General features: G+C 43.3%; 1 protein-coding gene across 1 annotated transcript; it reads right to left on the reverse strand.

Moving 5' to 3' along the window:
- Nucleotides 1–8,855: 8,855 nt before the first annotated feature.
- On the reverse strand, nt 8,856–9,286 carry LOC140360442 (histone H2B-like). The gene is made up of 2 exons (XM_072445649.1): nt 9,265–9,286; nt 8,856–9,214 (listed from the first exon to the last, which is right to left on the reverse strand). Exons 1-2 carry the CDS (start codon nt 9,284–9,286, stop codon nt 8,856–8,858), a joined length of 381 nt encoding a protein of 126 aa, XP_072301750.1.
- Between the last annotated feature and the right edge of the window lie 5,583 nt (nt 9,287–14,869).

Consider the following 14,869-nt stretch of genomic DNA (forward strand, 5'->3'; position numbering starts at 1 on the left):
GCATGACAAATTAAGTATTAAGATGTAAAGTGAGATGTTCAGTTTTGGATTAAAACCCATTATCGAAAAAACAACACAAATAAGTGGAGATTGTGCTATAATATAATAGGATCATATATTTTGCCAACAGTTATGATATGACCATAAGTGATCTTGTGTTAATGATCACTTCCTGGTGTCAAATTGTCAAAATATAAAACAAAAACTGCTATAATATATATACTGGTACATTGTCTAAGGACAGCTGTAACAATTGAGGCCTTTTAAACAGAGACATTAAATATTGATTGATGGTGTTTTTGATGATGATCCAAATAAAGCCAACGTGGCTTTTATAATTTTCCAATTCTGGTTTATCATCAAAAAGACAAAGGCATAAGAAAAACTTAGATGACGCTTTATGTGTTCACTGCCATCAGCCTAAGGTCAGGAAACTTATTTAAATGCTTGATTACGTTTGTAGCTCCTCAGAAACAACGCTGCACACGGATCTCGAGACATTTATTAGCCTTTTTGCCAGTAAAACGCCGTGAAAATTACAGGCAGAACAAAAACAGTACATTTAGACACTCCCCACAATCATTGTTAAACACAGTATAATACAAACAGCCGCCTGTCACTGCGGAGGTCTTTTACGTGCTGGTAGTTTCTACTCTTGACCTACAAAGCCATAAATGACATGGCCCCATCCTACCTCAAAGATGCTATAGAACCATATCATCCAAACAGAGCTCTTCGCTCTCAGAATGCCGGCCTTCTGGTGGTGCCAAGAGTCTCTAAAAGTACTGTAGGAGGTAGAGCGTTTAGCTACCAAGCCCCTGTGTTATGGAATCAGCTCCCGACCCATGTTAAATATGCTGACACAGTCTCTTCATTTAAGTCCAGGCTTAAAACGTTCCTCTTTGAAATCGCTTATGGTCAGAGTAGTTAGGAACAGAAAGATAAACCCACAGCTTCAGCTACGCTGCCCTAGGAGTAACTGTGCTGGGGGAAGTATGACAGCTTGAGCACTATCCTCTTCTTCTGACTACTTATGCTATCAAACAATATTTATTTTTTAATTCCACTTGCAAACTGTTCACCGCCTTCTTTTTCTTTCTCTCACTCCTGAGGACCTGTGGACCCAGATGTCCCTCTCCTGGTGAAGTGGTCCCTGCCCCATGTGGACGGTCCCTCATCTGCCTGAAGAGTGGCTCCAGTTCGCCTCAGTCGGTCCCTCATCTGCCTGAAGAGTGGGTCCAGCTCGCCTCCGACGGTGCCTCATCTACCTGAAGAGTGGGTCCAGCTCGCCTCCCACGGTCCCTCATCTGCCTGAGGAGTGGGTCCAGTTCGCCTCCGACGGTCCCTCATCTGCCTGAAGAGTGGGTCCTGCTCGACTCCGACGGTCCCTCATCTGCCTGAAGAGTGGGTCCAGTTCGCCTCAGTCGGTCCCTCATCTGCCTGAAGAGTGGGTCCAGCTCCAGTCTCCTCGTGTCCGTCTGTCCGTCTGTGAGAGTCGGATCTCTCCTTCACTGGAACTCCTCCAGGTTTCTACGCTTTTTTCCCAAAGAGGTTTTTTTTGTAGTTTTTCCTGGCCGAGAAGGAGAGTCTAAGGACAGAGGACCCTGGGACATCGTCCCTCGCCACCACAGACATTGTCTGACTTCATCGCCACCACAGACATTGTTGATTCATTTCTCCCTGTGGCCCTCAGAGGCAACTGTTGTTGTGATTTTGGGCCTTACAAAAATAAATTGATTTGATTTGATTTGATTTGGTACCATATAAGTGCATTTCATGCTGTTTATGACAAAATATAGTTAGCATGACACAAATTCGCAATCACATGAATTTATCATACAAAAGGTTCCTTGATCATTGGGCTGGGCTATTGCTTGTGCTGCCTTCAGCGTGGCACTGGTTCTGCCTTTCCTGCATGTGCGTGATAATCAATCCCACCTGCGTCATAATCAATCCCATCTATGAAACAAAAATGCATTAACTATTTACTGAGAGTTACGTTTATAGATTAATTTTTCAGCACCATAAATTGCCTCTATTATTAGTTTGTATAACATTTTAGAAGTTAAGCCTCTGTAATCCAGTTTATGTTAATGAGTAAAATCACCATATATAAGTTTGTCCCTGCCCACCATCTTTTTCCAGAGTTTGAGGTTCCCCACCCAAGGAGTTCTTAAAGTTTAATTTCTAAATTAATTAATTAATGTACAAAAATATTCAGTTGTAGTCATCTAGACTCGGATGAGTCGAAACGTATCAGAGTCAGAACTACAATGGAACACTCCTGGACGAATGAGGGACACACCCAGATGTTTCTGATTTTGATGAAATGTACAGCCACATTTTGCTTGTTTTGGCAGAGGACGGATTGAAGCGAAACAAATTGGTTTTGAAAATAAAAATAAAATATAATTATTCTTAATTGCAAAGTTATTTGTCCGTTTCCCATTAGTAAGCAGAAGATTTAAGATAAGATAATCCTTTATTGTCCCTCATGGGGAAATTTGATTTGCCCCGACCACTCATTTTTTACTGCTTCATGGTGGAAGAATCAGATGTGGCTCTAATGTTGTTGTTGTTGTTGTTGTTGTTGTTTTATGGCGGTTGGCATCCAAGTGTTGCATTACCGCCAGACTTTATTCCTCAGACTTTGTCGTAGTTGTTGTTGTTGTTGTTGTTTTATGGCGGTTGGCATCCGAGTGTTGCATTACCGCCAGATTTTATTCCTCAGACGTTTCCTCAGACTCTGTCGTAGTCCGTAAAAGTACTCCTTCCATTGCTTTGGTGCTACAAAGCCCATGAGGTCATGATATGTCTTTGTGACTAGAATAGTTGATGTTGTTTCAGAGACCAACCGGCTTTATTCCAGGGAGACTCTTCTTCATCTTCCTCTCCTTCTTTGACGTTCGGTGCTTCCACCGTACAGCTTTATTCTTCAGGCTTCATTCTATAGGCTTTAATATGTCCACTGACGTCGCCGCTTGGTAGCCGTGCGTCTACGAGACTGGACGAGGACAGGAGACCACCCCCACCCCCATCTCGTCACTCTGATCACTCTGACTCCCCACAAGCAGACCCCCATCACTCCGACTCCCATTTAGCGCCTTTAGCCTGTTTTCTATATCTGCCCAATCAAGCTCCTTTGTTCCAAGGAATCTCCCTGCAGCTTTAGCAATGATCCTGATCCTTTCAGTTCTGCTTTGAGTCTGAGCAGCACAGTTTACAACATCCACCATAAAGAGTACAAAATCCTCTCTATCCACAACCAGGGTATTCTCATTGATTCTGGAACCTGCACACTTGGGACCTCCACTCTTGAAACCTTCACACTTCTTGGGAGCCACGCTGGCCTCTCTCATTTCGCCCTGGCTGGGAGCAGCGCTGGCTCCTCTCTCTGTATTTACTCTAAACTCGTTACTTGAAGCTTTCTTGACTGCATCTGCATAGGATATACCTTGAGAGACCTTTATTTTCTGCACCTCAGCAGCTCTTTTGCTAAACCTGCATCCCCCGTAGGCAGAGCTATGTTCTTCCCCACAGTTACAGCACTTCAGTTTTGCACCCACGTCACACTTCCCATACTCATGATCTCCTGCACATTTACCACACCTTTGCCTCCCTCTACAGACCGCTGCAATATGCCCAAAGCGCTGGCACTTAAAGCAACGCAGGGGCGGCGGAACATATGGCCTGACGCTATAGCACATGTACCCAATGAACACCTTACTAGGCAGGCACCTCCCTTCAAGTGTTACCATTACCGACAAGCTGTCACATCTTACCCCAGACCGGGTCACCTTCAAACGCCTAGCGTCCACCACCGTAACTCCCGTCAATTTCTCCTTAACTTCATCCACAGACGTCGCCGTAGGGACACCTACGATAACTCCTCTGACCGTGTTTCTTTCAGCATTAGACACAAGAATGTCCTTTCCACCCAGACGTTTAGTTCCAATCGCCTTCCATTGCTGAGCCGCGTCCTTGCACACGACCAGCAGCGAGCCATCTCTAAGGACACTCGCACTCTTGATCACTCCCACAGCTACAGTTAGGCTCTTTGACAATGCCACTGAATTCCACTCCCTAAAGGATGCACTATCTTGTGCAAGCTTTATGATCACCTTACAGTCTCTGCTCTCACCCCGGACATCAATAGCTTCAGCCTCATCCTGCTGCTCATTCCCAGAACCCTCGGACGAGCTAAGGGACTTTTTACGTTTCCGGGCACGTGCAGGCAGAAAAGGCTGCTCATCCACGCCGTCCAGAACGTCTTCCATCCCCGATCCACTCTCCTCCGCCATCCGTGGCATTATCTAATGGCCGCTCCAATGCTCTTTATTCGGCTTTTGCGGACGTTTGTGAAGTGAGTGTGTGGGCGGGGCTGTTCTTCCACCAATAGGAACATGCGAAGGGGAGTCGTCCCAACGGCCGTTGACGCAGAACAAAAAAGTACAAACTCAAAAAGGATGTCCTACAAAAATAAAGCTGTAAATTAACTTTACATTAATGTGCTGAACTGTGTATGACTTGGCTCTTAAAAATACAGAAACGGATTCTTCTTTTGATAGTGTTACAACTTTGGGAAACTTTCTTTTTTAACAAAGTGTACACATAGATAAGATAAAGATATAAGATAAAATAAGATAATCCTTTAATATCCACACAAGGGGAAATTTCGCTGTTACAATGCAGTAGAAACAGGAGGAAAGGACAGATTATAGGGAAAACACACTCTTAATAGAACTCTTATGAACAAAAACAAAAAGACTCTTATTAACAAAACTCCTCTCCTATCGTGATAGGGAATGGAGGGGGGGAAATAAAATAAAATAGATAATAAAAATAAAGATAAAAATCAGATAATAATAAAATAATGATAATAGAATAAAATAAAAATAAAATAAAGTAAAAATAGCTAGCACAAGACCAGGTAATACTGTTAGCAGGTAAGTAAACCGTATAAAAAACAAAATAGAACACTCTTTGTTATTACAACCATGTTGTAATGGTGAATTTACCATGTCAGCCTGCAATACCAAACCCGGCCACTAGGGGCCCGGCCGCCTAATGATCAGACGAACTTTCTTTGTGTTTTTATTCTTGATCTGTGCCTCGGAGATGCTGTTAGCTCTTCCCTTTAGCCCCGTTTTTGTGTGTTGTTAGTTAGTGTGCGTCCATGAGACAGGTGGGTGTTTTGCTGTGCTTTATTGTGGGGTTAGAGATGAAGATGAAGTCGGAATGCTTGGTGTTGTTACAGAGGTTTAACCTGCATATTACCTGGACTAGCTTCCAGCTAAGAGCTAAACGCTAATGCTAAGATAATCATTCATCATCATCATCATCAACATAATCATTCCGTGTTCTTTAGCTAGATCTTGCTGTTATCATTTGGGCCTCTGTATTTATAAGTCAGCCTTATATGCATGTCCTTTAGAGTATGTTTCCCTTGGTGCCATTAGGGTAGTTTGATTATTATTTGTGAATAGATTAATAGTAGAGGCTTTGAGGCCTGCCCTTTTTTCATGAGGCTGCAGAGTGTTTGTTTATGTCCTGTTGGAAACTATATATGTATGTATATATATGATTGTTTATATATTGTCATTCAAGTAATCACCGTTTATTAGTATTATTATTAGTATCAGAGCACTGCTTGTGTTATTGCTACTGGATTACTTTTTATGGAAATTGTTCTAATATTATCTTTATCTGTTTTGTTTACAGAACCACACACACACACAGAGACCTATGTACGCTCATTATCTTCAATAAAAGGAAGTAACAATCCATCCTGCTTCAGTGCATTCTGACCGATGCCCACTCCGCGATCAGCCCTCTTATAAGATTGAGGTGTTTCAGAAGTCTCTCTTACACTCATATTTACAGGTATTGCACATGGTTGATTCAGTATTGCACATGAATATGATGGTATTGCTGGTATTGCACATGGTTACATCAGTATTGCACATGTTCAGGGCTAGCAGTGTTTGTTGTAGAGTCTGACAGCAGCAGGAAGGAAAGACCTACGAAACCTTTCCTTCACACAGCAAGGGTGGATCAGTCTCTCACTGAAGCTGCTCTCCAGAGCGGACAGAGTGTCCTGCAGAGGGTGAGACTCATGGTCCAGCATAGATGTGAATCTAGCCAGGACCCTCCTGTCCCCCACCTCCTGCACCGAGTCCAGAGCACAGCCCAGGACGGAGCTGGACTTCTTGATGACTCTGTCCAGCCTCTTCCTCTCCCTCTCTGTGATGCTGCTGCTCCAGCAGACCACACCTACAGGAGCTGATGCCACCACAGAGTCGTAGAAGGTCTTCAGGAGTGGCCCTGTCACTCCAAAAGACCTGAGTCTCCTCAGGGGGTAAAGCCGACTATGGCTCTTCCTGAACAGTGCGTCTGTGTTATGAGTCCAGTCCACCACCATCTCCTTGGTCTTTCCCGCGTTGATGAGGAGGTGGTTCCGCTGACACCAGTCCACAAAGTCCTGGGCCAGTCGACACAGCTGTCCGTGTCGTGTCTAAAGTCTGCAGTGTAGAGGGTGAAGAGAAAGGGCACGAGGACGGTGCCCTGGGGCGCCCCCACACTGCAGGTCCGAGTATCAGACACACAGATAGTGTTTAGTGTAGATCACAGCTTCAAACTTAACGCGTATGATTAGGGCTGCAACGATTATTCGAGTTAATCGAATAATTTGATTACAAAAAAGATTTGATTATTTTTGTATTGATTCGATGCTTCGTTTAATTTACATATTTTTTAAAAAAAAACGGTGAATCTGTGGCGCGCGGAGCGCACGGAACGACTTGTGGCGCTTTTGTTTCTCACGGAGCTTCTTCCTGAAGCAGCTGAAGCACAACAGAGAGAGCGGCGTGTTTAAAACTCACGAGTGCAACTCATGGATCTATTATAGGTGCGACCGGGAAGAGTTTTGCTGTGTAAAAGAGCACGTGCCGCGAGCTGTCGCTCTAACCACCACAACGAGCTCCGCGCGCGGCCCGTCCCAGCCTCCGTGTCCTCACCATGGTCCTCATCGTGGACCCCTGCTCCACACTCGCTCCGCACTCGTGCTCCACACTCTGCTTCCCAGTCACACTCGAACGTTTCAAACATGCCACACGCTCCTCTGCGGCGCCTTGAAACAGCTGATACATCCATGGAAACAGCAGGAGGACCGCGACTATATAATAATCTGATGTGAAACAGAAAGTCCGCGATGACGCGGAGCCAACGCCGTAAAGTGACAAAATGCAAAATGTAGGGCCACCGCTCCAAACACCAGCATCACTGTCCCACACACAATGTTTTACAAACTAATGTCTTATTTTAAGTTATGTGACAGAAACGCAAAATAATTCATACTGTAACTGTTACAAACAGTCTGGTGACAAGTTAAAGGCGCAATGGACATTTTTTCGCAATTTGAGAACGCAGGCGGAAGTGCGCATGCGCACTCCCCCCGTGCGGACTGATACAACACACATGTGCGTTTGTTTATTAGCGCAATGGATCACATCGCATCTCTTGTCTCCCGTAGATTTCAGTCTTCTTCTGAGTCAGCTCGAACAGTCTTTCTCCGTCTTCATTTTGCCCCGTACACTGAGGGAACTATCTTATGATAGATCAATGCACTTAGACACGCGGAAATGTGGGACAAGCCGCACGCGGCTGCAGGTGAGCGGTAGGTGCGTTTTATGATTGATACGTGGCAGGACTAATCGGCAGTCAACGCCACGAGGAAATAAGACTCAGACTTATGCCAAAAAGTCGTCCATTCAACCTTTAATTAGCCCTTTATATATATTCTTTATATATAAACAGAACACTTTGGACTGAAGAGAAAAGTTGCCGTTTGGGGGACAAACTTATGTGAAATTGAGAATAAAATGTTTTTTTTTTTTTTAGGGAGAAACTCAATTTGTTTATTACAATGAACTATAACGGTGTAATCCCTCATTCGTCCAGGCGTGTTCCATAGTAGAAAAAGCTTCAGTTGTAGTCATCTGGACTCAGTTTGAAAAAATAGACGTTTCGACTCTCATCCAAGAGTCATTGTCAATAAAAGAATTTAGATCGAGAACTCCGATATTAATACTGTTCTGTGGTAAGACCCGCCCATTGGGCGGAGCCTTCCTGAAGTAGAAAGAGTTGTTTGTTTCAACAGAAACTCCCCCCTTGTATCTACCGAGCTAGCCTATTCAGAATCTTAATGGGCTATTAGAATCCTCTTTGTCTTTGTGAGACCCTGGCTCAACCACCCTGAGTACCTGATTAGCATCCGAATGTCCTTGTCCTGGTCCTCTACCTTTCCAGGGGTTCAGTAACCCATTATAAATAACAGGAAGATTAAACCTTAGCCCTCCATTTCTGTTTAAAGAAGGCCTTCTTTAAATTCTGAATAGGCTAGCTCGGTAGATACAAGGGGGGAGTTTCTGTTGAAACAAACAACTCTTTCTACTTCAGGAAGGCTCCTCCCAATGGGCGGGTCTTACCACAGAACAGTATTAATATCGGAGTTCTCGATCTAAATTCTTTTATTGACAATGACTCTTGGATGAGAGTCGAAACGTCTATTTTTTCAAACTGAGTCCAGATGACTACAACTGAAGCTTTTTCTACAATGAACTATAACGTTTATTTAAAAAACGATTTAATATGCTTTTAAATTGTATACGGAATGTACAAAAAATAGATTAATCGATAACTAAAATAATCGATAGCTGCAGCCCTAGTAGAGATTGAGGGGCTACATATTCGCCACTGGTCATTTTCTACATGGTCAAACTAACAGAAGTGTGTCTTTTTCTAATTGTGGGTGGCCCTGAGAAGGGCCGTTGTTTAAGGGTTGAAGGACACTGGGTTTACTTGGAGCTGGTGTACTTGGTCACGGCCTTGGTGCCCTCAGACACAGCGTGTTTGGCCAGCTCTCCGGGCAGCAGGAGGCGCACGGCGGTCTGGATCTCCCTGGAGGTGATGGTGGAGCGCTTGTTGTAGTGCGCCAGGCGGGAGGCCTCTCCGCCGATCCTCTCGAAGATGTCGTTGACGAAGGAGTTCATGATGCCCATGGCCTTGGAGGAGATGCCGGTGTCGGGGTAGACCTGCTTCAGCACCTTGTACACGTAGATGGCGTAGCTCTCCTTCCTGGACTTTCTCCTCTTCTTGCCGCCTTTCGCAGCGGTCTTGGTCACGGCTTTCTTTGAGCCCTTCTTGGGCGCGAAGTCTGGGTTCAGGCATGATGAGTACTGTTTAGGACGACCAACTGTGACTCACAGCACTGCTCCGCTGTATTCATACAAACCTCATGTAAATGACCTGGGCTGGCCCTTTAATCTAATTGGCGGATTCCATTCTCACAGGTCTCCGTTACCGAACAAGCTTCATGATCTTTTATAATTCGGAAACCAGTTTAAATTGTTGTTCGCATTTGGATTTTTATGATTTTTTTCCCCCTGTTTTGTGAGGCACTTTGAATTGCTATCATTAAAATATAAAATTATATTTGATTTGAACATGTGCATCTCATATCTGGTTTGTAACATTTGAAATCAAAATCGTACATATTCCTTTAAGGGCACTAATACGGACACATATTTTATTTGTAAATTCTAAATGTTATGAATGCTCTTTTTGATACATTTTTGATACATTTTGCTATGGTTATTATTCATTGTTGTATGTTGCTCCTTAATGCCAGAGCAAGTTCCAAGTTTGTGAATTATGTTGACTGATAATGGCAACACCTGTTTGGTTCTGACATGTTCAATAGCTAAGACAATTATTATAAAATGGAAACAGAAAATACAGAATTGTTAACTGAGTGCTTTTACATGCACACAGATTACCTGGGTATGATCATTTTTTTACAAGTATCCTGGTTTTGTGTGTGTCGATGTAAACTCCATATCCTGTGCTGCTCACTGGGATATTCAGCTACTGTCCAGAATACTGTGGCATGTAGACGCAGTATCCAGATTTTTCACCAGTACTGCTGTATGTGCCAACTCAAGTAACATATTTTGTAGGAGCTATTCATTTCCAAAAGGACTTTCTACCAGGGCTGTTTTTAGTATTATTATTTTATCATCATCAATCATGTAAGTTGTCTACTGTACAATACAGCCATATTTTGACAGTGAACCAAAACAGGTCCTAAAAAAAAACTGCCAACATATTTAGGTCCTTGCCATATCTGTGCCATTGTTGCCATAGTTACCACTCTAGATATCCACATGTAAACAAGTGTATGAGTATCCCTTTTTCTCCGAGCGCAAATGCCATATCCAGATGCTGTCATAACCGTGATACTGCTCATATTCACTGAGCCAGAGTTTTTTCAGTTACAGACACTCAAACTAAACTGGCCTCTAGAAATATCAGGTGTCACCATTGTAACAAGTACAGAAACGGGAAATCTTTGAAATACTCCATGTGATAATTCATAATTAAACGTTTCTTTTGTGCACTTCCTCTTCTAGAAAGAAAACTCTTCCATTACTGCATTTGAAAAACTGAAATAAAATGTGTACAACATTTGTAGCTAGAAAAAAATCATTGGCATTAACATTTATTTTAATAGTTTTATTGTCCAAAAACAATATACAGAATAAAACGGCATCATTTTCTCTTTCAATGCAAGATGTAGAAGATAATTAAATTCATTTTTGAAAAGCCCAAAAAAAGTGAAAAACAGATTAAACAATTTTCATGGGAAATTAGCTAGAGTCCCAACATCCCCTGTTCTTAGACCCTCCTTCTGGGTAAGGGAAAACAAAACCTTCTGGGAGAAAGTAGAAACCTCGGAGAGAACCACAGTGAAGGAGAGATCCTACTCCCACAGGCGGACACGCTTCAATTTGCACTGTTGAGCATACTTGCAGATGGAGCAAAGCCATGTGTTACCTGCGTGATCAGTGAATGTGTTGTTGTGTTGTAATGAGCATGCGCAATAAATGGTCAGTAGTGTTGTTTTTCCCTCAGACCAAAGAGACGACGGTTGTCTGTATTCTTTCCCCCGAACCACATTGGTGACTACAAAACGATAGACTGCTGCAGAATGTCTAACGTAACAGGTTATGGGCCCAGTCAAGTAGGCCAAAAGTGGTTCAGACTTTTATTCGACGGCGAAGAGAAAAGTTACGAGCTGTGGGAAACGAGGTTCCTCGCGCATATGGAGTTACGCGGCCTCAGAGGAGTTATCTCGGAAGACCCGGAGATAGATGAGGAGGACGAAGATGCTTGGGCGGAAGATGAGACGAAGAACGGCGAGGCATATGCAGAGCTTGTGCAATGTCTGGACAACAAGAGCTTGTCATTGGTAATGAGAGACGCGAAAAGAGACGGAAGAAAAGCGCTGAATATTCTCCGCGAACACTACGCTGGAAAGGACAAACCTTGCGTTGTGAGTTTATATTGTGAACTTTCCTCGCTTCATAAGACCAGCAATGAAACGGTAACTGACTATATTATTCGAGCAGAGACTATATTCACGTCATTGAGAAGAGCAGAAGAGCACATTAGTGATGGGCTTCAGATAGCGATGGTAGTTAAAGGGCTACCTGATTCATACAAGCCATTCGTCGTGCACATCACCCAGACAAATGACACTGTAACGTTCAGCGAGTTTAAAACGAAACTGCGAAGTTATGAGAGTACTGAAAAATATGGGAAGAGTGACGTGAATGCTGATGAAGACAACGTGATGAAGACTAGTTGGGCAACAAGGTTACGAGGAAGAGGAAAGAAAATGGTCCTGGCTGATGTTGAATGTTACACGTGCGGTAAAAAGGGACACATGGCCAGGACATGTCCGGACGGATACCAGTTGAGAAAAGAGGAACGAAAATGGGACACAACACAGCGCGGAAGGGGACAATATTGAGGACGAGGCCGTGATTATGTGAAGAAAGTTGATGGAGGGACGGAGGCAGAGCCTACATCTTTTTGTTTCTTCAAGATGAGTGACTGCCCTACACAAAGCGGAAACAAGAAAGGTCTCATGGTCGACTGCGGCGCCACAACACACCTGATCAACAACGCCACAAAGTTCAAAACAGTTGACAAGAGCTTCAGACCGGAGGACCACATGATCGAGCTTGCCGACGGATCCAAGGTGAGCGGGATGGCAAAAATGAGGGGAGATGCTGAAATCTACTTGTTGGACAGCGAGGGACGAAGAGTGAAGACGATTCTCAAACAGGCACTCTACATCCCATCGTTTCCACAGGACATCTTTTCAGTTAAAGCAGCGACGGCCAACGGAGCTGAGGTCCGCTTTAAGGACGGTAATGACTGGCTGGTCCACAAGGATGGTACCAAATTCAAAATGGACGTGTATGGTAGGCTGTATTACCTTAGCACAGTAGAAGATGAAAATGTTGATGAAGTATATGGGTGTCATGACATTCAAACGTGGCATAGGATACTTGGTCATTGCAATTTTGATGATGTTGCAAAATTAGAAAAGGTGGTTGAAGGAATGTCTATAAAAGGGAAACATGACAAATCCAACCAAAAATGTGAAATATGCACACAGGGCAAATTCACACAAAGCAGAAACCGACAGGCAGACTCTAAAGCTACAGCTGTGTTAGAGCTTGTACACACAGACCTATGCAGTCCTATAGAACCAGCAGATAAAGATGGGTACAGATATGCAATAGCATTTACTGATGATTGCAGTGGGATGATATTTCCATACTTTATTAAAACAAAAAGTGACACGAAAAAAGCTACAGAAAAATTCATAGCGGATGTAGCCCCATATGGAAAGGTAAAGTGCATAAGGTCAGATAACGGCACAGAGTTTACCGGACAAGAGTTTCAATGTCTACTTAGGAGTAATGGGATAAGGCACGAGAAGAGTGCACCCTACTCACCTCATCAGAATGGGACTGCCGAAAGAGGGTGGAGAACGTTATTTGAGATGTCACGATGCATGCTATTGGAGAGTAACCTCCCAAAGCAATTATGGACATATGCTGTTCAAACAGCAGCCCAAATCCGCAACAGGTGCTACAGTAAGCGGCTAGAGCAGACACCTTAACGTATTTTTACAGGAAAAACACCTAACCTATCTAACATACAGATATTTGGCTCTGAATGCTATGTTTACAAGCAGAATAAGAAAAAGCTAGACTCCAGATGCAGCAAGGGGATCCTTGTAGGCTATGACAAATATAGTCCAGCATATAATGTGTATTCTGAGACAGGAAAAGTCCTAAAACATAGGCTGGTAAAATGTATCACCAAAGGTGGCACAGATAGCCAGACCCAGACAGATTGTGACATGGGGGAAGACATTGAGAGTTATGTAAATACACCTCAGAAGAGAGTCAACCAGGGTCAGAGACAGCCTGAAGAGAGTAAAGAGTCCAGTATTGAAGAGGCTGCTGAGACAGGTCCGACCCAGACAGACAGTACTCAGAAAGAAGAGGGAGAAAGGAGATACCCTACAAGACAGAGAAAGGCTCCAGAATACTTTAGTACCAGTGTAAAGTTGAGTGTAACAATGACGAAAGTGAGAATGGAGATTATTTCTACAGAGTAGCTTATGACGTTCCTAAAACACTAAGAGAGGCAATGGACTCTAAAAAGTCAAAAATGTGGGCTGATGCGATGAAAGAGGAGATGAACTCTTTGACAGAGAATGAAACTTTCACTCTGACCCCACTGCCAAGAGGCAAGCAAGCAGTGGGAGGTCGCTGGGTATATGCAGTGAAAGAGAGCCCAGATGGATCTGAGACTTGTAAAGCCAGATATGTTGCAAAGGGCTATGGTCAAGTGGAAGGAATTGACTATAAAGAGACTTTTTCACCAACAGCCAACATGACCTCTGTACGAGCATTAATGCAGGTGGCTGTACAGGAGGATCTTATTTTACACCAAATGGATGTGAAGACTGCTTACCTCCATGCTCCAATGGACTGTGAGGTATATATGGAACAGCCGGAAGGTTTTGAAATCAAATCAAAGACAGGGGAACACTTAGTGTGTAAACTCAACAAGTCATTGTATGGTTTAAAACAGTCCGGACGTAACTGGAATATGTTACTACATGATCACCTTACAGAGAACGGTTTTGTACAAAATTATGCTGATCATTGTGTCTACAGCAGAAAATCTGAGAATGAGAAAGTGATTTTGTTAGTATGGGTGGATGATTTAATCATAGCAGCGAGTAACAACACCTTACTCAGTGATGTGAAGGAAATTTTGAAGAGAAGATTTAAGATGAAGGATATGGGTCCACTTAAATACTTCCTGGGTATAGATTTTAGACAGAGTGATGGAGAAATCAAAATGACCCAAAAGAGACACATAGAGAAGATATTAGCGAAATTTGGAATGTCCAAATGCAAACCGAGATCCACCCCATGTGAGCAAAAGTTAAACTTTGACAGTGAGGGTGAAGTTATTGATTCAACAGGATACAGAGAGATAGTAGGTAGCTTGATATACATTATGACATGTACAAGACCTGACCTGAGCTGGGCTGTTAGTAAACTATCTCAATACCTAGCAGAACCAAAGCAACAGCATTGGGCGAAACACATACTCAGGTACTTAAAGGGTACTATGGATCAAGAACTACACTACCAGAAATGTGAGGAAAGCCCATTACAGCTGGAGGGATACAGTGATGCTGATTGGGCAGCCGATATGGATGACAGGAGGAGTACAACTGGATACTGTTTCAGCTTAACTGAGAATGGTCCAGTTATATCATGGAAGAGCAGAAAACAGCAAACGGTGGCATTATCCACATGCAAAGCTGAGTATATGGCGCTAGCAGCCACTACTCAAGAAAGTATGTATCTTGTACAACTACTTGGAGGAATAGATAGTAGTAACCAGCATACACCGGTCAAGATATTTG

The sequence above is a fragment of the Eucyclogobius newberryi genome, unplaced genomic scaffold, assembly GCF_026437365.1.
Source record: "Eucyclogobius newberryi isolate DKJ021-1_F unplaced genomic scaffold, fEucNew1.0.hap1 SCAF_15, whole genome shotgun sequence".
NCBI classification, from domain to species: Eukaryota; Metazoa; Chordata; class Actinopteri; order Gobiiformes; family Gobiidae; genus Eucyclogobius; species Eucyclogobius newberryi.